Genomic DNA, 24,006 nt, shown 5'->3' with positions numbered 1-24,006 from the left:
TATACTCAATTTTGAGTACATAATGAAAGCTGCCAATGGCATAGATATTCAGTTAAGATGAACCTCTTGAATCTATGGAGATCTTCTCAAACAAGGGTTTCGTAATAGTAGTCTGTAGTTCAATGAATATTAATGTGTTGAATGGTGTATGTTTGACAGGTGAAATTGGGGGTCAGTTATAGTGTCATGGATGGAGGTCATCCGACTGTCAACGCAATGGTTGTAAGTTTGATTCCCACCAGGGGGGAAGTCAAGTTCCACCACTCAACAGGTAATGTTTTGAACAAAGATTCGGCGGAAATTGTTGAACGGAGGGTTTTAACACTTTGTTTTTTCTATCCACCCTATTGTATTTGGGATACAGCGTGAAGCTAACATAAAAATGAGCACAGAACCTCGCTTTGTATTTAAGAGCTGATTTAATTAAGAGGGTTAGTTTAGAAATTACTATTAAACAATGCAGATAATTTTAATCATCCGACCCCGAGATATGGTTATGTAATTTAATTTTAGGGGTTAACAATATTATTAATTTAATTAAGAAAATTATATTTTAACTATTATGTATTACTGACAGTAAGATATTGCGTAGTAAGTGACGGGACTGAACCCCGCACTTTGTCGTGATACCAGAGGTAGGAAATGAAAATAGCTTATTTCTTCTATTGGAAATCGAACCCATAATCGTTATAAAATTATGACCGTAGGATGATCATCTAAAATGGAAGGTCATGGGGAAGAAGTATGAAGAAATACATAGCTGTTGGTTTCTCCGGTCCTATCTGTTTTCTCTGCTAAAGATATAATGATAAAAAATATCTTTACCTCATATTGGGTACAATTGAAACAATGCCAGCAACAACTTTCCCCTTCCACGTATTGCTTCGCTTGTCCTAATTCACATTCCGCGCTGCATACAGACTCTGGAGGTCTACGTTGACCCCACTTGAACTGGATATCTGTTGAAAAGAACGTTAACATTAGTTATGGAGGCCAAGGTTATAGGTTTCATTTGAAATAATTCATATTCAATGGAATTTTTTTAGGGGTAGAAATCAATTAATCCGTCTTTTTACAAAAGCATTTAAAAAAATTACTCCCCCAAGTGGGAATTGAACCCACAGTATATAATGAACAGAACAGGAGAATTAAAGTGTTAAGAAGAACAAGCGACGCTAAATACAGCTTCTAAAGTCTTTTCGATGACATTTCCTTTCCACGTGCTAATCTAACTTCAGTCGAATGAATAGGCGACGATTAAGCAAGTACGCTACCTTTTAGAACGTTTTGTTCTTATGAAGTTGTAATATTTATTCGATATATATATTTTTTATGAGGCGATCTTGACGTGATAGATTAGTGTAAATGCGATGGTTGTGAGTTCGATTTTGACTCGAGGAAATGAATAATTTTCATTTTCCAGCTTCATGCTGAATCCCGCACATAGCATAGACAAGGAAGTTTCACTTTTGATATTTGCGTGTTGATTGGCAAAATTAATAATTACTAGAATGAGGTAATGAAAATAATTAATACCCCCAAGTGGGGCTGAACTTTCAAGAAATTTAATCTTAAAATGTAGGCGGCTCCATAGTTTTTTTAAACAATGTACAAATTTCATCACCTAATAAGTAATACTAAGTTTACTCGTGTAACGATGATATATATCCAGATCACGGATAGACCATGATCCAAATTCTGCCTGATCAAATTCTGTATTAAAGTCCTAATTGTGAAGTGGAGTCGCCCTGCTCGTTTCCAGAATTTTAATTCGATCGAGTCTGCGTAGGCTGTGTAACCTCGTCCGTTGCCCCTTCATTGGAAAATTAATTCGATAAGACTTTAAAATCTCTTTGAATAATATTATTTTATTGCGAAGAATTTTTTTCTTTTCTTTACTTGAAGTATTTTTTTTATTTAGATTAATTTAGATGAATTAATTTAGCAGTTTTAAATCGTGTCAAACGTACACGTTTACTCGTTAATGAATATACAAACAAATAAAAACTTGCTTCATTTTAATTTTCTGCTATAATTTAAATGATGATGACTCTGATGTCCTTCATCACGACATCTAGCCATCGCTTCCTTAGACGTCCGAAGGTTTAACTCAAGGGGCAGACGAAGCAAGGCACTTTTTTCTGACATAATTCCTATCTAAGGTGACACTCTTGGTATCAACAAAAAAATATCATTTGAATGTTTGTACAAAATTATGTATTTATATATATACATAATTTTCTATGTCTGCAGCAAACAAGTTAGCTTGGCAATTTATAATTTCAAGCAAAAGCTTATATGATATGAACTCATAGCATTAGCCCCCTTGAGTAATAGAACTAGCAATTTCTATTCTGTTGGAATGGATGAAGAGTAAAGATTGGAGCTGTTTCTTTTGTTTGTCTAAATTCAGTTAAAATATTTCACAGCGTATATATGCATATGTATATAAATATAACTAAAAAATCTCACCATTTAAGTTAAGCTGTAACTCTCCTTCCAAGTACTGTCCCACCTTCACCCAGTGGTACACTCCCTTGGACACTTGTTTGAAATGTAAAATGTTATATCTGGCTGGACCATCGCCATTGCTGTCGAAGAAAAACTCGTCGCCGCTTAAACCTGGGCAATAAGATAAATAAAATTAAATATTTATAAAACCTTTTAGAAAGTTATCGTTAAAGCTACTTTTGGCCAAATTTAGAAATTTATGTTTTCACATTAGTGAAAGTTTATTTATAAAAGGGGAAATCCTTGCTATTTCTCTACGCTGGTAGTATATACAATAATATATCTATATATATAAAATCGAAAGGTCACTCACTCATCACGAAATCTCAGAAACTACAAGTGCTAGGAATCTCAAATTTTGTATAGGCGTTACTTATGGGACGTAGGTGCTCGCTAAGACGGGAATTTGCAATATTCGATTTCTAAGGGGTTGTTTTTAGGGTCGAAAGTTTGTATGAAACTTCGTTACTATAGATGCTAGGAGTCTCAAATTTGGCATAGACGTCACTAAGACGTAGTCATGGAGACAGAAATTAATAATAACATAGTTCACGCGGGTGAAACCGCGAGCGGGCCGCTAGTATTATATAATAAATATATTAGTGGGGAACGGAGTGTCTTACCACTAGGTTCCCTCTGCTTAGCCTACTGTGTGCGGAATACAGCGTGAAGCTGATATTTTAAATAAAGTTTTAAATACGATTTACGACTAACACAATAATGGTGTAAATTCTCGAAAAACGACTTGAACTTGACGTTACTTAAGCTTAAATTAAGTTTTCAATATAAAATTTAACTACTATCCGTATTTTAGTTCTTTAATTCATTTTATTATCCAACCTTATAGAGGAAGTCGTGGAAGCTAACAACTTAAAGTGGTTTTAGAGTATTAGAGCACTTATTCGAAGTACATAGTTGTTACGAAAGTTTTGTAAGAACTTTATTAACATTTTCTTTTCAAAGTAAATCAGTCTTAAATTTGACAGTTTTTATTATTAGTCCGTGGCAATTAATTGGAAAAATATGGCAAAATAATTGATTGATTTCTTGATATATGGCGTTTCGAAGGCAAAATAATTAAAATGGCATAAAGTTCCTAATGGCATTATTAGTACAAATGTATAACGATTATAAGCTTCCCTAGTAAAAATCAATAGCATTTTATTAAATTTTAGTTATATCTGATTAAAATAAAATATGTACATATTTATATGTATAATATATATATTTACTAGTGCACAAATAAAGATTTATATGTAATTCACGCAATTTCACTATACACGAAAATTCATTAGAAAACCAAGATGAAAAACTAAAAAAAAATAACTTATTGATAAAATAAAGCTTTTTAAATCAAAGCTTACCTGTAAAACGAACTTTCCTCAAAAATTTCAACAGCTCCGCGCCACTAGCCGGTCGCATTGCATCACACAGACCTCGCCGGCCACCACATACCTCTGCATGCATATCTCTGTTGAAAAAAAATGGCTATTTTATAAGCACGATGGTCGTGGGTTCAATTCCCACTGGAGTAAATACTTTTTTTAGCTTTAAGCTGTACCTGTGTTGAGTCGCGGAACTCAACGTCGCGTTTTGACTTATTACCAGAGCGAGGAACATGAAAATATTAAATAATCCATTTCTTTATTTGCAGCCGCTTGTGCCCCTATGCTACGACTGTCAAGACTGATTTTTTAGGGTTCGGTACCTCAAAAGGAAGTTCCACCACTCAACACGCAATGCCTTCAGAATTCGGCGGAAAATGGGAAACGGAAGTGTCTTAATGGGAACGTAGCGTCTTAACAAAAGAAAAAATAAATTAATACGTAAGTTGGTAAAACTGGCTCTTCCCTTAATTTTATTATGTAATTGAACATTTACTATTATATAGTGGGCCTCGAGATTGGTACACTTATATACCATAAAATCGATAATAAACTAATTTGTCATACACATGTCTATGGGGATTATATGAGATGGGTACTATGTTCAATTTCCGGCTTATCACATGCAAATAATCCTTTGAACGTGATACTTGATGTCATCTTAAATGCATTACACAGCACTTAAGCTTTAGCACATAAATGTTATTAATCTATGTTAATCTATGTTAAATGACATATAAGCGCTGTTGAGATGACTTTGACTTTAAGCGCAATGGTTGTCGGTTCGATTCTTACTCGAGGGAATGCCTGTACAAGATTGCTTCTTCGGAATTCGAATGAGGAACACAGAGTGTCTCAAATCTAGATCTATACAAATGTGGGAAATTAATATGAAAAGTAAGGTCAATAAATATAAAATAATATAGGTTATATTAGTAGTAATATATTAATTTATATTATTTTATATTAATTGTATATAATTTGGATAAATGCGCTAATCTCAAGAATTACTGGGTCAAATTAAAAATTCTTTTTGTATTGGATCGTTAATTGTTTCGGTATTACCTTAAGCACTGTACCTAAAGTTAGTTACCTTAGGCACTTAGAATATGTCACAAACACTAGTGAGTATATCATTATTAATCATTTTAAACTAAGGATTTGTCACCAAATAACATTAACCATTTCGTACTCTATTTAAATAATGTAAAGCGATTGCCATTCTAACCTCAACGTGACCTAACTAACAGGTGTTCCTTTCACGCGTTAATTAACGGATCTTAGACCTTCAAATGAGGGTAGTGAATACAAATATCTATTATATACATATATGAGATGTATATATATTTATACAACCATTCTTACTTGACCTCGTGTTCTAAGGTTTGTGGATTTAGGCCACTATTGGTTCTGTTAAGTGGTCTACGTCGAACTTTGTAAGGTATTTTCCAGGTTTCCCTCAAATATAGGGATAGTTTATTATGTCATTTAGCGAGTGTTTTCTGTAATTTTAATCCACAATGAAATAATTGTAGGTTATGGGTTCAAATCTTAGCTTATGAAGCGTTTTTTTTATTTTTTTTTTGGCGGTGTAAGTATGAAGAAAAATACACTTTCATTCTCCAATTGCTATTACAAGACATGCCAGTTGGGTAAAAGAAAACATACTAATTTTCTAGCTAAGATAGATCTTTCGTTTGTTCAGTATTGTGCGGTGATGAGTGGCGGAACTCAACACCGCGGTTTATAAATAAAGATTTTGTTTTATTCTTTTTACTTTTGTCTCAAGTAATATCTATAGGAGCTTGGGCTTTACTTCACATAACGACCACCCGTGTTCTCACGCCAAACTACTTTGTACTGATGCATTTTTAAAGATTTTTTTATTGTAATATCATTTTTATAAATAATATTTATGAATTACCGATTATAAAAATAAAATTTTTACAACCTACTAATATGAAAGTTTGTGAGGATGGATGTTTGTTTCAATTTCACTTCAAATTTCAAGCTACTGAACGAATTTAGATGAAACTTTACTGTTGTATAGCTTATCTATTAGAATAACTTATATGGTACAAGGCTATAATTTATGTTTATTTATATTAATTTTGTTTAATTTGGCTATAATATAACAATAATAATGAGGTTGAAATTGAATTTATTAACTATATTTCGTCATTTCGCATTACAAAATCGTTTATCGCGCAACTTCAATCAGTGTTCACGCGCACAGAAAATATCATTACAGTTTTTTTACTGAAGTATAATATATCTGAAATAGATTAGTAGATTTGCCTTGGTTCTGTCTGTTATTTAAAATATTAATAATATTTTAAAGGTTTCGTCTGAAAATTAATTGAAAATTAATTTATTACTCCGAATGGGATCGAAACTACAACCGTACCGCAGTTAGACGGTGTGCCACTGTACCACTATGGCTTCAATATAATTCTGTTTAATATTTATATTTATTGTTTATATATATTATATTTAATATTATTATATGTTAATTAATATTATAAATGTGAGTTTGTGCCTATTTCATCCCTTCCTGGTAATATTTTTTCTAAATCCCTTCTTAGTGGGTGTATACATTAATAAAATAAACATCTGTACAAACTTCACGTTTCTACGCACAGCGATTACGGCTGTGCATGCGTCATACCTCAGTCAGTGGAAACATCTCCTTGGGCACATAGAGAATGAGGAAACCAGACTAAAAAACCAGTATATTCTTAAATAAAAAAAAAATTAAAACCAATTTAAATTCCAACATTATAAACAATTATAAACTAAAAACAACCCTGTTTTCAAGTGAAATGTACCATCAAATTTCTTTATTCACATCGAATTTAGTTCATTTTGTATCTTTTCAACGTTTGTTCGTTCACTGAATGCAAGTTTCTCGTGTGGCCTCGATCCATTCATCTAGTATAGTATTACTGTCTGTCCTCTTTAAGAGCTACATTGCATCAAACGGCAGTAGATACTTTTAGAGAAGATTCTTTTTCATTTAAAATAATTTTATGTATAACTAGTGGACCCGAACGCGGCTACGCCCATGTTAGAAAAATGATAGTAGATAATATAATTAAAGATAAATTAGAATATTTATTATATATGTATTATTTATTATTTTAAACCATTAATTCTATAAAGCTATTACCCGCTTGAACTATAAGAATATTTATTAAATATATTTATGAAATTATTTATAGTTCTCAATAGAGAGATGCGTTAAGCAAGCTTATTTTGGGTGACTTAGCAACGGCGGTTGTTATTAATATGGCGGAATAAATTCTATGTCAAATTAATAAATATTTTAATATATTGGTATATATCGAAAATATTACAAATATGAGAAAAAAAAGTATCCTATGTTCATCCCGAGACCCTCAAGTATCTCTATATGAGTATTTTATCACAATTAAATTAGCGGTTTGGCCCTGATTGCGTAAAAGACAGACAGACAGACAGACAGACAGAGTTACTTTCGAATTTATAATATAGGTATGGATAATATGTTCTAAATTATTATATGTACTCGTATTTTGGATTTGCCTTCTTGTCCTTGTTTCTACTAATATTTAATTGAATTTTTTAGGGGTCCGTACTTTTTATGAAATATCAGAACTCTTATTAAATCGCTTTGTGGTCTGTCCGTCTGTCCGGATATTTTTTTTCAAGAACGTAACGAACGAACGTAATCAAAACTCGAATGGTACTTTTGAACTTTGTGAAAGTAAAGGAAACAATTCTTAAAATTCCTAATTGAAATCAGTTTTTTTTGGATATTTTTATAATAATAGTTCCGAAATTCTTCACTTTTAGCTCATGTCAGTGATATTACGTTTTATTCGATGTAACTCAAACTCTTTTTCTCCTTCAAACAGAACGGATGAAGAAAACATCGTAGTGTTTTGTTGACAACAACTATCTATATCACATACAAAAATAGAAAAATACTAAGAGCTTCGGAAGGAAGTAAACGAAATGTTTATTCGTAAAAGGAAGTGAGCCTTCAAAGGTTTGGGGTGATATAATATTATGACGTCATCTCAGAGAGAATTATATATCTGACTGTTTACGTTGTGGTTGTGGTTTGATTTCTAATCAACGGAATGTTTATATTTAAATAATATTTTTTCTCACTTCTCACGGCGCGGCTTTTATATTATAATTAACTTTATTTTTTCTTATTAATATAAAAAGTATTATTTTACTATTATATTAGATTTCCTCTGTATACGCTATGCAGGAAAAGGCGTATATCTACCCAAAAAGCCCATCCCTATACAAATTAAACGAGGCAAGATAAAATCTTTGCAGTATCCGCATTTACCATTTGCAAACCGCTCTAGCCCTTATCGGACAGTCCGCACGCGGTGTACAGTGTCGTTAAAGCTGTAATCGCTCTAGCTCTCCAACTAACATTTATAGTTTACACTGACTGTAGTTTGATATGTAATATGTTCGAAATTAACGATGATTCTCTTATATTATATTAAAATATAGCTTCATGCTGTACTTTGCACATAGTATGGTAGGCACAGGAACCTAGTGTTAAGACACTCAGTTCCCTATTTTCCGCCGAATTCTGGAGGCACTCGTATTGAGTGGCAGAACTCAATGAAGCGCTTTGCCAAGATAGCAGAGCGAAGAAATGAAAATATAAATTTAAATACATTTCCTCGAATAGGGTTCGAACCTACAACCAGTCGTTTACACACTCGTGGCCACACACCACGCCTGACCCCAATTTTCAAATTTTCTATTATAAAAGAATAGAAGAGAAATAGCTACTAAATCCTGAATGGAAATACCATTAATAAGAGATGTGTGACGCTTGACACGTTCTACATGCTCGAGGCAACTCTAACTGTAGGTGCATTGGGTTAGATTAACGTGATGAATTACACCAGAAGTTCCTTCAGAACTTTCATTTGAACAAGAATTACCTCATAGATTAGCGCGTTCAACTAAACTAACTTTTCGGATTTATAAAAGAGTAAGATAGGGTAAAGGAACAAAAAAATATAAGCCTGTAAGGACGTAATAGGTACAACTAAACACATATTTTTGTCATTTTTATAATTTTTAAAGTGGGAAAGACAAAAACTAATAATTCAGGAAACGTGTTAAAATTATAACCCGCACCTCTTTGAAATCGTCCAAGCGCTCTTACCTTACTCTTATTTACTATGAGTGGCTTTATACATATATAGCAGAATAGGCAGACGGAATTTAGTGTTAAAACACTTCGTTCCGTATTTCCTGCTTTCACGTTCTCTTTTCGAGACATTGCGTATGGAGAGGGGGAATTCCGCCATTGTCTCGATAGCAGAGTTAGGAAATGTTTTATAAAATTAACTTATTTCAATATGTCTTCTTTGAAAAAATCAAAGAAAATCCAGTGACGAATTTAATGTAAAATTAATAAAATTTAACAGACAGAGAGATGAATTAAATAAAATTTATTTCATCTATCTGTCTTTACAGCTTTAGATATTCATTTCTTTATTTAATACTTATCTGCAGTACCATACAAAAGAGGCTAATATCGCTAAGAGTTAAATGCTTACTAAGAAAATAAAAGTGCATGAATCGTGGAAGAAAACGTTGGAAAATACGAAAAACTAAAAAATCCTTCATACCGGGGTTAACAAAAATTTTTTTCTTTAGATTCTTTTTATGTAAAATAATATTTATCTTAAGAGAACTATCAACTACCAAGGAAATGAAATATTTATTATTTTCATTTCCTCGTTCTGGTAATGAGTTCAACCATGGCGTTGAGTTACGCCACGTAATATCTCCAGAATTCGGTGGAAAGTGTCTTAATGGGGGCAGAATGTCTTAACATTAGGTTTCCAGGTCCACTCCTTCCCATGCCTACCCTGCTATGTGCGGTGTGTTCGGCGGAACCTAAAAAATCATTACAATTTTTCTCTGTAACATAATATGCATCATTATTATCTTCGAAATTACTCTTAATATCAGTGGAAGTATATAGAGTTATTGACTGTAGAGCGTCTTTTTGGAGTTTAACGCCGCTTTTTTATTACCAGAGCGAAATAAAATCTGTTTTATACATTTATTATATAAGTAGTCACCATACTTATATAATAAGAATCCAGATAACTCAATACCTTAAGAGACATTTAAGTTAAACCTTCATGTGTACAGAAGAGAAGTCGTGTTCTTTATTAACACCTTAGCCCTACACAATGTGAGTTGAATACAAAAGATTCAATTTACGACGATCTGCTCCAGAAGTATCCACAAGTGAGGAATTTTGGGGGAAAAAAGTTTGTTAAAGCCAATTACGGTTCCAGTACTAAAGTAGGTTATTTATGTTTGATTGTTGTGTTTTATTTTCTTCAATTCTATTATTGTAGCCGCCGTGGCATCGTGGCCGTTTGACTATAAGCGAGACGATTGTATGTTCGATTCCCACTTGAGATATGAATGTATAATTTTATTTTCTCTTTCACGCTGCATCCCGCACGTAGGAACTTAGTGTTAAAACACTCCGTTCCCCTTTTCCCGCTGATTTTTTCAAGTGAACTCAAGGTCGGGCCTTGGTGCCAGAGGGACGAAATGAAAATATTAAGAAATAATAATTAATTCCGCCATGTGGAAGATAGCGTGAAACGGAAATTTAAAATCATTTCCCCGATAGCATATTGAACCGACAACCCTCGCGTTCACAGTCAATACAACCTTTCATATAAACAACCTGTTATTTCTGTAACATTAAAAATACCATCAAATAAATGTATGAAATCACAATGTACATTTTACATGAAAAACAGCTTGAAAAGAAAATATAATTTCCCTGAAGTGCTATAATATTTTTTTATGTTCTTGTTTAAATAATTTCAATTTGCATGTAATTGTTTTGGTTTTAAAAATAATCTGTTTATTACACGTTTTCATTAACATTTATATCTCACGGGGTTTTGTATTTAAACTGAAGGAATATTGATTGATAAGATTATATTTGGGTCTGTGGAAAAAGGGCTTGAACGGTTTGTAAGAGCGCGGGTTCGAGTCTTTCAAGTTTTCAAACTTTTATTGAAAATATTTGAAATAGTGTGAAAATCACTTAAAAAGGTTGAAAAGTCCTGTTACGGGCCTTTATTAAGGGTTCTGTACTTCACTTTGTTTTTCATCTGTCTGTGTGTTCGTCCATCCATCTGTAAAAATAATTTTTCTCAAAATTGTGAAAGTAGAGAGAGTAGAGTAGAATTATGAAATTAGGCAATATTGGAGATGTTGTTTTTTTAAATACAAACAAAGAGAAACATCTAATACTTGCTACTCTATAAGTATATCACAGAAAAAAACATTAACAATATAATGCTTGTAGTTAATTTCATGCAGGGATAGTGGTAGTTTGTTAACTTCCCGTTGATTGAATCAAGAAATTGATAGTCTTTGTAGGTGAATTCGACTAGCTCTTAACCAATTTTTTCTATCATATTTGTCGCATTTTGAGGACATAATAAAGATAGACTACATACTGATTTCTCTATTCTTGAGAATTCTCCATTGGTGACAACTTATCAAATAGAAATCTTAGCTGCATCAATATGCAAAGGCACGTGGGGAATGGAGTGTATAACACTAGGCTATCACTACCTGTTTTTTCATATAGATACAGCATAAAGCTTGTATATACTACTGGAATTTGGTTTAAAAAGAACCTTTTTTCCAGAGCCATTAGCATCATCCCGTTTTACATTACAAAAACACGGAAGCTTGTAATAACATTGTTCGTGTAATAAAGTTGATTAAATTTTATAGGGGTCGGTGTGAGCGATTCACATGTTGATAAGAAATAAGTTCATTTAGTCAAAAGCATTTTTAATTGGAATTTGTAGTTTGTCTAATGAAAGTTACTTTCTTTGTTTTTTTAGAGCTTCGTATCACAAAAAAGGGACACCTTGTCATCTGTCCATCTGCCTGTCTATTTGTCTGTCTGTCCGTCAAGGCAGACTGATTAGTTTTTAGGAGGACTGTTTTTGCGAACTATGAAGATAATGTGCGGTGCTGAATTCCGCACCTCAACACACAATATCTCGAATACAGTCGGTAGGGGTAGAGCGAAACCATGCGAATTTCATAGAAAATGCAGCAAAAACGACGCATAAACTTTCATATCTTTTAATTGCTTACGACTTAGAAAGCTAACTTTTTCTGTCCTCCAGGGAACTGTACAACTAGTTGAAATATTAATTTAAACTTGAAGCTTTCACGTGATCTGGAGAAAAATGGTCTTGACAAATAATTTTTCCTTTTGATATACGGAACTTAAAAAGTAAAAAAAGGGTAAAACCGCGGGTAAATATTAAAATAATAAATTAAATAATATTGGCCGTAGCTGTAATAATATTAAACTTGTAATGAAATACAAATTGTAACACAATAATATCCATCGAGGTACAAAAACACTTAACTTAAATAGTTTTTGAACTAATAAATGTAATGAAATTGATTCATTATTTATTTTGGTAAAATTATTCTCTAAAGATGCTGTAATTTGAGGCCATCATGGCCCAGTGGTGCGGTCTGACCATAAGCGCGGGCGACAGTTGTGATTTCAATTTCTGTTCGGGGATTTACATATTCGCACTTGTGCTTAAAGACATACAGTATCCTGTATGATATTCAAATGAAATTAATTTCTAGGACTATTGTCTTAAATAATAAAATTATAAATTTTATGATGAAAATAGCAATTGTCGAGTTTATTGCCAGTTCTTTTCAATAGAACTGCCTTCGGAGTCGGTAGTAGCTTTTTATTTATTTGTTTAAAATGTTCTTCCAAAAGTATATTTGAAAAAATGTATGCCTACATAAGCAAATAGAAGCACACTTTTATACAATACACGCTACATTCAAGTTTAACATCTAGATCAAAGGTAGTTCTCGTATCTTTATATTATATTCCAACATTGACTGACATAACTGACTATTGGCAGGACCTTTCTCACGAGTGTCAGTCGAGTCAAGGCGAAGGTTTAGTTTGTCAAGTCGTTACGTTACATACTTGAGCCCTACCTGCGACCCTCTTCGGTTGAATGAGCATTTCTGCGTTCATAAAACATGCTAGAAAAAGATAGCTAAAGAAAGAAAAATAGTAAAGTATATTTAAATTGGTTTGAGAATTTAATTTTTTTTTAAGAATACTAGGAGAATTCACCCTTTCCACTGAATAGTTTGAATTTCAGAACCCTAAAAAAAAACTAAATGATTTATAATTATCTTATTTATTTATTAGTCTTCAGTTTTTCGTAAAAATATTTTTAAGCATTTTTGGAAAGCCGACGTTTCGAAAGCTTTACATTAGTCCGTGGGCACAAGTACAGCCATGGTCTAAAATGTGCAAAGATTGCAAAAAAAAAATTACAAGAAAATGTTATTTATAAAATATATTTAACATTTATTTTATAAATTTTGAAGTCGTCGTGAGCGCAGTGGCACAAGTGTGTGATTAAACGCGACGATTGTGGGTTCGATTCCCTCTTGGAATCATGTAAAATAATTTAAATAATATATACATATATGAAACCTATCTATTTTTAGCCTAGTATTCATACATTTACAGGTTGGGCTTTTGCTATCCTTTGAGAATTTATTTTCCACTTTGAGCTTTCAAAATGAAAAAGCTACGTTTATATTTTTACCTCGAGTAACATTGTGCAAGCAAGCTTCTTTTTAATTTTTTTTTCTTTGATATATTTTTAATTTTTTTAGCTATACACTGTACCCCACACATAGCAGGGTAGGCAAAGGGAACCTGGGAACCAATGTTAACATACTCCGTTCCCATTAAGATCCTTCCGTTACCCACTTTCTGCCGAAGTCCGGATGTATTGTGTCTTGAGTGGAGGAACTCATCGCCGCGGTTAGCTTTGTTACCCGGGGCGAGGATTTTAAAATATTATATTATAATTAAAATATTATAATATATAAATAGTTTATTCCCCGAGTGCGAATCGAACCCATAACCATCGCGTGTACTGGCCTCAAATTTTTATATTACTAATATGCATTAATAATTTACTAATAAATAATTAATAATAAGCTCTCGTCCGAGGCCGATTAGCTGAGCTCAGTTCAAAAGTTCAAATATTTAAACGTTTTCACCTTAACTACCTGTTTTATTAGTTAACTAGAGAGCGGTGGCGTAATTAACCGCCGCGTTAATTAGAGTACACTACGTGTATAAATTTTACACAGGATTTTGTAGTTTAAAATAACTATTTTGTTGAAATATCGTTATATACTCGTATATAGTATAGATAAAGGAAATTACCTGTAGTTTGATGTAGTTTAGTTCTCAATTTATATTATTTTTCGGATTCCATAGCAAAGGGTAAACGGGATTCTATTACTAAGTCTCTGCTGCCTGTCTATCTCTCCGTCGGTCCCAGGCTGTAGCTCATGAACCATGATAGTTAGAAAATTGAAATTTTCACTGGCAATAAACGTGATTTTTTTGCCGGTTTTATAGATAATGGTACGGAACCCTTTGTGCAATACCGACTTGCACTTGCCAGTTATATACATTCAGTGTGAAACGTGTCGTCTGGTTACGTAATTTAAAACATGTCTGAACGTGGCGAATGGAAGGTCTCGACACTGGCGTCTCTTTAAAAGTAACATTACTTAAGTACTCGTAGATTTTTATCCTATAGCAGGACCTAGAACTCACAAAGAGTTTTGCAAGACACTGTTTAACTTTTTAATGTATTTTAAATAGTACTAATAATAAAAAAAGTAATAATAATGTTAGGACACTCCATTCCTCGTTTCCCGCCTAATCGAGAAGTTGTATGATCAGTAGCCGAACTCAACGCCGCATACCACCATATTTATTTAGCATGACCAAAATAGAGAAATCGTTTGCTATTATGCATTTGTTAGATATCATAGTTCCAAACGAACGCTGTTCATTTGCTAGTGACAGGCGATGGGTGACAGAACTTACATACATAAATGTATAGTCCAGTTTGTACCTTTATTAGAATTGACATTAATGTATTTTTGATATACTAACTACTTTTTTCGGGTTTTTAAATTTTAATAAAGGTAGAGGCCGTGCCCCAAGCTCAAGGGTTTGCAAATCGACGGTTGTGGGTTCGATCCTTACTTGGGGAAATGAATTATTATTTATTTATATTTCCATTTCTTCGCTCTGGTATCAAGGCAAAAGCCTGGAGTTGAATTCCGCCACTCAATACGCAATGCGTCCAAAAATTCGACGAAAAGTGTGAAACCGAGTGTTTTAACAATTGGACCGTTTATTTTGAAAGTGGTGTAAGTCCATTTTTGAGAAAAATGAGCTATCACGTAATTCATGCTTAATTTAATGTATTTTTTTTATATATAACTAGTCCGTGTTTAATTTCTTAAAAAAAACCCATGTTTTGAACAACTTAAAATCGGTCGGTAAATGAAATTGCATAATCATCGACATACTAACCTTTAATTTTCTCGAAACAAAAGAAAATGGACTTACACCACTTTCAAAATAAACGGTCCAATTCATTCTCCCGAGTGGGAATCGAACCCACAGACGCTGCGTTACCGTAATGTCGTAACCAATATACGAAAATAAAAATAATATATCAAAATGCATTTCTATTATTATTGTTTGGGAGTTACGTATGACATAAATTGAACAAACAGCGGGAAGTAATAAGCTTTAATAAGCTAACTGTATTATTTAATAAACATAATGTGGGCTTAGTTTAGTTCAAACAAAACAAACAAAAGGGATTATCATTTTTTCTTTTTTTTATACTAAACTTTTTCTATGAAAGTGTCTTTATGAGAACGGAGTGTCTTATCACTAGGTTCTCAGGTTCGTTTTGTCTATAATGCTATGTGCGAGGTACATTGTGAAGCTAATTTTTTTTTAACATACCTATGGAGTCCAATACACATTAAAGGTATTATTTTTATATTATTTAGAATCTTTTTAGGCAATTGTGGCTCAGTGGGACATTACATCCCTGCATAATAAAGGCAAAACGCGGAGATGAGTTTCACAATTCAACAGGCGATGCGACGTGATTCGTCGCTGGCTCGGTGAAACGGTTGTACGTAGTGTCTTAACACTTGGTTCGCTCTACCTGCCGTACTATGTAGCATAATAACTGGTAACATTTATGAAAAAAACGATGCTTTGTTTTTTTTTTCATATAAAAGAAACAAGAAGAAAAAGAACAAAGAGCGGTGTATGGATATTTTTAAATTGTTTTTTGAGTAGAGTCCTTTAATTACGTATTCATATTACATCGGCTTTGACGGAAGTTATTACACCTACACTCTTACAGGTATAAATATATTGACAGCGAACGTTAAAAATATTATGAAAGAAAAATATCATTTCGGTTAATTGGATATTTTATATGAAAAATACATTTTGTTTACTTTAAATTATGATACAAAAATGATATTTTTAGGTAAAAATATAGGGTAAATAACGCACCACAATTTTTTTTCTACTTTCATACTGTATCCTGCATATAGCAGGGTTGGCAGCAGGAACCTGGGAACCTAAACAACTCTGTTCCCATTAAGGACTGGGAATCGAGCCATCAACTTGTTCGTCACGACTGTCATTTCCATATTAATTCTAATAATAAACTAGTTTACTCATGACACAGCCGCTGTACCAAAACGGTGAAACTTCAATTTAACTCTCACCGCTTGAAACAAAGCGACTACCTAATTTATTAACTGACAGGCAACCGTCTTAAGAAATCTCTTAAGAAATTTCGTAATATAGCTTAGATGTTCTCTACAGAGCGTACAAAGAAAGTACTTACTTCTCCTACAGGTCTTCCAAAGGGGAAATTGAAAATTGCCTAAAATTAAAAGCCTTGTAACTTGTACTGTATTAATTAATTTATCAATTTATCATAATCACAGCCCTTTGGCTGTTTGTTTATAAATGTTACTTGGTAAGTAAGTTGAGTGCAAACATTGGTTTTTGTCTGGAAAGGTTATTTTTGTGTTATTAATAGGTTTTCTTTTTGTAAGGCCACCGTGATACTAGAAGGTTCAATCCAAACTTAAGATAATGAAAACTTGTTTTACCTAGTATTGAAGACAATATGGGGCGTTTAGTTCCACCACACATCACGAAATATCTCCAAATTGAGAGAAAGGTGGAGAAGGGAGTGTCTTAGCACTGGTCTTCCTCCAAAAGCTGCAATTGTTTTTTAAATAACAGTGAAAATTGTATCAACATCCATCATGTGATTTAGAAAATGTAAGCAGAACGATTTCATGAAGACAAATGTTTCAACTTTGTTTTATACAATTCGGAGATTTTTCACTTAAACGTATTTTTAGTACCAAAAGTTTTGTTGCAGACAATACTTTATCACGTTTCTTTGAAGAAACGAAAAGATCTTTATGTTGCTTAATGTGAAATAACACTTTAAAACATATTTGCTAAATATTTTTTCTCTGCAATAATATTTAAGGAAAGTAACGGAAATTTGTAAGAATCTCCCTACAGAGATGCTATCAAAATAAAAAAAATAATAGAAATTCAAAAGACTAAAAACACGTTTTTCAACAGAACACATTAATAAGACGAATATAATGAGTAGTCCAAGGTTCCATCAGCCGTCTTTTAATTTCATCATCATACCAGCTCGAAGGCATAACCACTAGGCGGATAACAAAATTATCCTATAAGAATTTCCTTTTGTGGTACGCAAGCCTTATTTTATGTAGATTTACTTTAACATATATTGCATTAAAATAAACCCCCTTAATATATTATACCATCTTCCATTTTAAAAGTCTATAAAAGTAATGTTAGCATCTTTGATATACCCACGTCACCCGGCCTCATCAGATATTCTATCTGACTCAAAATTACTGTAGGAATATAAATAAGATGTTCGTATAATTGCTGACGAGATGCTTTCATCATTCACAGCCAACCTTCTGTAAATTCGTCGAATACGCTCCCAGTAATTTCTCATTTGCGGCACTGGAAATTGAGTACAGGCACCAGTTGAGGAGTGGGTACTTGTAAGTTTAAATACCGGTAATACGTTGATTTAGCTTCTTGTTATGTACAGATAGATAGAGAATTGAGTCACTCTTCTAAGAATTAATTTGCTTAATATATTTTTTTGCTAAAAATATTTTGATAATATTGACATTTTGCAGGGTGGGCACAGGGAGCCTAAAGACACCCTGTTCCCTCCTTTATGTCCAATTTTCGAGACATTGCCTATTGAGGGGCGGAATCAGAGAAATCAGACGCCTTCAAAATATTAATTTAACTAACCCAAAAAGTTTTGAAAACTAAAACGATTCAAAATTATTTAAGCAGATACGAGTCCAACGTATAAAAGCGTAAGTGATGTGAAAACATTTAAACTTTTCCAATTATACCGAAGTATCATAATACCATCAAATATTTGCTGTTTTCCTAAAACTTGTTTGATATTTATATACAAAAATTTTGTAGAGGGAAGAACTGAATTTCGGGGATTTACCGTTTGATCCCAAAAGGTAGTGACGATAAAAGTTCGTTCGTTTCGTTTTGTCACGAAAGGGTTTCTGGGCTATTTTTAAGAACTAATCCCTTCAATTGTGCTATTCAGAGTATGTTCTTTTAGGTATTTACATTTGCATCAATGGTCAGATATATTTTTGTTTGTATTTTATTTATATACTAGCGGACGCGCGCATCTTCGCTAGCTTATTTAGGGGTGAATTCTAATAAACCATGAAATATGTGTTCAATGAAATATTTTTAAGAATCTAAATTTCAAATTTTATAAAAATCGGTGGCGATTTGATAATTTTCCATACAAACTTTCAACCCCTTATTTGCACCCTTAGGGGAAAAATTCTAGAAAACCATGAAACATGTGTTTAATTAAATACTTTTAAGAGTCTGAATTTCAAATTTTATAAAAATTGGTGCCGATTAAAAAAAAAATATACAAACTTGAACCCCTTATTTGCACCCTTAGGGGGAGAATTCTAGAAAACGATGAAACACGTGTTCAATTAAATACTTTTAAAAATCTAAATTTCAAGTTTTATAAGAATCGGTGCCGATTTAATTTTTTTTCCATACAAACTTTCAACCCCTATCTCACCCCTTTAGGGTTAAAATTTTACAAAATCCCTTCTTAGTGGATGTCCAGTTTACAAAATTAAACACCTGTCCAAATTTCACGTTTCTACGCACAGCGGTTACGGCTGTGCGTGCGTCTTACCTCAGTCAGTGAGGACAAGACTTATATTATGTATGTATACTTATATGTATGTAGGTATTTATGTATGTATGTATTTGTGTCTGCATGTATGTATGTATTTATGTATGTATGTATTTATATATGAATAGCGTATGTTTATATGTTTGATATAATAAATTACAAAATATCTTTATGCAAAGTTAACCGCCACCAATTGTTTCATACTATTAGTTTTTGTTAAAAAAAAGGTTGCCTGCCTATGCACTGTATCTAAATTAGAAATTTAATTGTATTTTCTTTCTGCAATAAAGTGTTTTTGATTGATTATATATGTAGTTCTTTTCATACAAAATAAACCCGTAAACTTAAACTTGTCAACATTTATAAGTTGTACTTCCCGTTAACCTACAATCCTGAAGTAGGTTAACGGGAAGTACATCCTGGTACGGTAGCCTCAGTGGGCGAGTCCGACTCTCACGTAACTGATTTTTTTGGCTCTTGGCCACGACTACACGTTAAAAAGGGCTTGTAACGAGCTAACATAATTTTCTAAATGATTATGTGTTTTCAAATTTGTGTTATCTATTTGGAGAAACAAAGGCCTTTTTCGATGTAACTTTTCTTACTTATTGATTAGAATCATAAGAAGAATCGTATATTCAAGCAACGCATATTTAAAATTTACCAGATACAATCAGTTCACACGGAATTCCAATAAAAACATACATTTTACAATTTTACACTACCACACTGATACTCGTATTTCAACGAGGCACTCGTTAAATGCCTTTGAAAATTGAAACTCGCCAAATAACAAATAAAATGTATGTGAAATATTTATTTGGAACAATAATTCACTCAGTCGTTGTTACGTTGGAAAGGGATTTGCGGCCGCAACACTTGTCACGCCGCTGGTATACGAGTATTTTGTACAGTGGCAACGTTTACATGGATAAAATTGCATTACATAAATATTGGGAGGTCTTCGCGGCGTAGTGGAACTGATTGTGTGGCTTCCATTTTTATTTGGGGGAATGATTTATTTTCATTTTCGTGCTCTGGTGACAGGACGAAGCGGGGCGTTGAGTTCCGCTGCAGAAGGAACGGAAAAGGATACAGCGTCAGATATGAGAGAATATTTGGAGAAATGTAGCTTATTTTTTTTTCACTTTCTGCAAAATACCATAGTCAGGAGTGTGATAAACCCAGGTGTATCTTTACACTGTAACTATATGAAATGCCAAATTTTAAAATATTTTTTTTCTTGAGGAGTTTGTTGGCCAATGTTGAAAATTATTTATAGTGGGATACCAGCGTAAAGCTAAAAAAAAGAAAGATAATAAGTGTAGTATACACTAAGTGTATTATACACTATATTTATATTATATACTTGAAGATATATGAAACTATATATTGTCTAGGTATATTATTTTTCTTTTCAAAATTTTTATTATTAAGAGACACCCACTTTGTTTCAAACGCCAAAACGCCGAGAAGCAATTGAAATATTTAATCATAGTGTAGTCAGGTACAATTAAACTTAACCACGATGTGGCCTAAATAATTATTACAATCACTTAAAACTTAACAAACTTACAAACTATTAATAACTACTACAATCATCCTAGCAATTTGGAAACATTATCTAAAGCAATTAATAAAGGTGAAAAGTAAGTGTAGGCTGGATAACCGATTAATTAACGCCACCTTACTAAATGTAAGGGGGGTGCGGCATGTGCTCGTGACTTGCGAGTTGGTTAGGAGGTTGTTTTATTATTACTTTTTTTTCAAATTTATGCTTTTTCGTAATTATTACAGTACAGTCGATGAGTTGTAGTAATGAATAAATTATTTGTTTATATTTTTAAAATTTCTTCGTTATGATAAAAATATCTCAAAAATTAGACTAATAGTGGGTCTACGCCTGCGGTGAAGCAAACAAGGTGCGGAGTTGAATTCCGCCACATAAACATACTTAAAATACAATGAAAAAATAGTGATCTATCACTAGAATCTCTCTCGAAATATGATATTATATTATCATGATATTATATTGGAAAAAACGTAGAATTTCAAATGTTCTACAAACGAACTAGAGCGTAAATACAGTCGTGATGCGATCTTAATTAGTGACAGTTTACACACCGATTATTATCTATAGAATAATGTCGACTGTATATAATATATAAAAACAAATATCTAAGCCTTTTCCTAATTGACATTAAAGACTGTGGTGGCGCAGTGGGGCAGTTTCTGTCTGTAAACGATTGGTTGGGGGTTCAATTCCCATTTTTATCATCTTCACGCTGTATCCAGAACACAGCGGGGTAGGCAGTGGGAACCTCGTGTTAAGACACTTCGATCATCACTTTTCGCTAAATTCTGGAGGCATTGCGTGTTGAGTGTCGGAACGTCAACGCTGTGCCTCGACACCAGAGGAAAGAAATGAAAATATAAATTTAAATGAATACTTCCTTTCTTCGAGTGGGGATCGAACCAGTCGACTAAGCAGCACACTTTGTGCCCCTGCACCACGACTGATCTCATTCCCATTTGGAGGAATAAAATATTACCATTTTCATTTCTTCGCTCTGGTAACAAAACAAAGCGAGGTGTTGACTTCCGTCACTCAACACGCGATGCCTCCAGAATTCGGCGGAAAGTGGGGACGAAAGTGTCTTGATGGGAACGGATTGTATTATCTCTAGGTTCCCAGGTTCCATCTGTATACCCTACTACAAGCGGGATAGAGTGTGAAGCTACAAAAAAATGTCTAAAAGACCACGCGAAAAAAGTTGCGGGCGAAGACTAGTATTTTATAAAATATGATATTGTAATATAAGTTATTAATTAATCAAATGAAATCATATAATATTTACTTACAGATGTAAATATTAATTTAACTAGAGTTCATTTGTTTTAGTAATATTTAACTTTACTTCAATATTTAGTTTAATTAATCAATGTTTCTGATTTCAAATGAAAATTCTGCCCTTTTGATGGTAGCTTATATAGGTAAAATGGTCTTACAGAAACATATTATATTTTCAACGTAGCGGGACTCGAACCCGCGCCTCAGGCGCCTCTTCTGCATAGAGAGGAGTAGACAGCCACCTAGTGTCAAGACACTAAGTTCTCCGCATTCTTTAAGCTATGTCGTTATTGAGTGGGGCAACGCTATACCGAATTCATCGTATAAAACGCTGCCTCTCGGCTACCTCTAAGAAATTTGTAAATTAATAATAATGAACGTACAAGGGGGGGGAACGACACATTCGCCCAATTTTCTCTCGCCACGTCGACCTTCTTGCTGAATTGATGAAGTAATTGGTCTCCAGTTTTAGTATAAAATAATAAATGGTTATTTTGTTATTTAAATTTCGCTCTCGAGGGCTGTACAAGTCTTTATTTCGTATAGGAATAAAAATATTATAAGATTTTCAAATAAATATTAGTAAAATGTATTTTTTTTTGTACCTAATATTAGCTTTCGTGTATGTAATGAAAATGCTTTAGGCGATTTGTTCATATACTAGTATGTTTGTGGTAGAAATCAGTTTTGTCTATACGTTAGTTTTAAAGGTTTGATATGATATTTCTACTTCATCCTCATGAGGCCCAGGAAAAAAAATAGTTACATTTTTATTAAATCTAAGTAAATTAATAATATAGTACAAAAATATTTTTTTATTTTACTTTTTCTTGTATTCTACATGCGCTCTCGCTTTTTAGTGCTATTCATCGATTTTTAAGCTTAATTAACGAAATACAAATAAATGTTAAATTATCGAAAAAAATTTTTTTCAGTACAAACAAGGATTCTTTGTATAATAATATAAAATTATTGTAATTTAGCGGTAATAATTCAATTCAATTTATAAAAGTATGCAATTTTTATCAATGTTTTCTCAATAAAACGTAAAATTACACATAAAATTATTGGAAACAAACCGATTTTACAGACAATCAGTTTAATTATAATGATTTTGAGTGAAATTAAAATTTACAATTATTTAAGTTTTTAATCAAACTTCGATAGTGTAATCTATCGAAAACTTTATGTATTTAAGTAATTGAAAGCTTGTAGTAATTCCCGTTTTATTCGTTTACTGAAAATATCTAATTCCCAATTCAAAGGTACTTGAGACTGATAATATCTAAATTATTCATAGCCTTGTTGAAATACCATCATTGAATTATGACAAAATTGAATTTTTAAAGTCCGTCTTGTATTAGTTATAATTATACTATTAATACAATACATCTCATGTGAAAGTTGTAGGTTCAAATCTCTTTATTGTTTCTATCTTATTTGTTTTTTTTTTATTAAATGTTTACGGCAAAAAGTAATTATTATTTTACGATAAACATTACCACCACACTTATGAGACCTTAGATATACGATATAACATAAGAAAAACCATTCCTAATTTGCATAGTTATTGTGTAACAAATATATAAAAAACATACAATCAAATTGAAAAAATCCTTTTATTTTAAGTCGGTTAAATATCCACTTACTTGATAGAATAGGCGAAGGCCATTACAGCATCAGACACGAACTGCAACTGTCCCTCAAACTCAGTGTTGTTGACCGCCAGTCGCTCTTTGCCGGAACATGTGTGCTTGTATTGACCATTGTAGGGGGTTTTGGGGCTCCCTGGATATCGGCACTGGAAGTGATCCTCCCAGAATTCTGAAATTATTATATTATTTAGCTTCACTCCCGTATTCCGCCTAAAGCAGGGTAGGCAGAGGAAAAATGACTTCCTATTTTTGAGATATTGAGTGTTGATGTGAGACACTGTATGTCTCGAAAATCACCTCGCTTTGTCTTGTTACTTACCACAGAAATT

At 32.8% G+C, this 24,006-nt stretch overlaps 1 protein-coding gene across 1 annotated transcript in view; it reads right to left on the bottom strand.

The window, feature by feature from the left end:
* Positions 1-24,006, bottom strand: part of LOC146533701 (metabotropic glutamate receptor 2-like) — a 120,101-nt gene that overhangs the window by 35,457 nt on the left and 60,638 nt on the right. The window contains exons 8-11 of the mRNA XM_085194516.1: positions 23,672-23,846; positions 3,876-3,982; positions 2,473-2,622; positions 826-959 (exon numbers count right to left, since the gene is read on the bottom strand). Coding sequence (XP_085050642.1) covers positions 826-959; positions 2,473-2,622; positions 3,876-3,982; positions 23,672-23,846 — 566 coding nt within the window. The remainder of the gene's footprint in view (positions 1-825; positions 960-2,472; positions 2,623-3,875; positions 3,983-23,671; positions 23,847-24,006) is intronic.

Source organism: Heliconius melpomene, chromosome 12, assembly GCF_056956725.1.
Source record: "Heliconius melpomene rosina isolate 202511_hmr_F chromosome 12, ASM5695672v1, whole genome shotgun sequence".
NCBI lineage: Eukaryota > Metazoa > Arthropoda > Insecta > Lepidoptera > Nymphalidae > Heliconius > Heliconius melpomene.
Note: the sequence above shows the minus strand (reverse complement) of the source record. Positions and strands in the feature narration are given on the sequence as shown.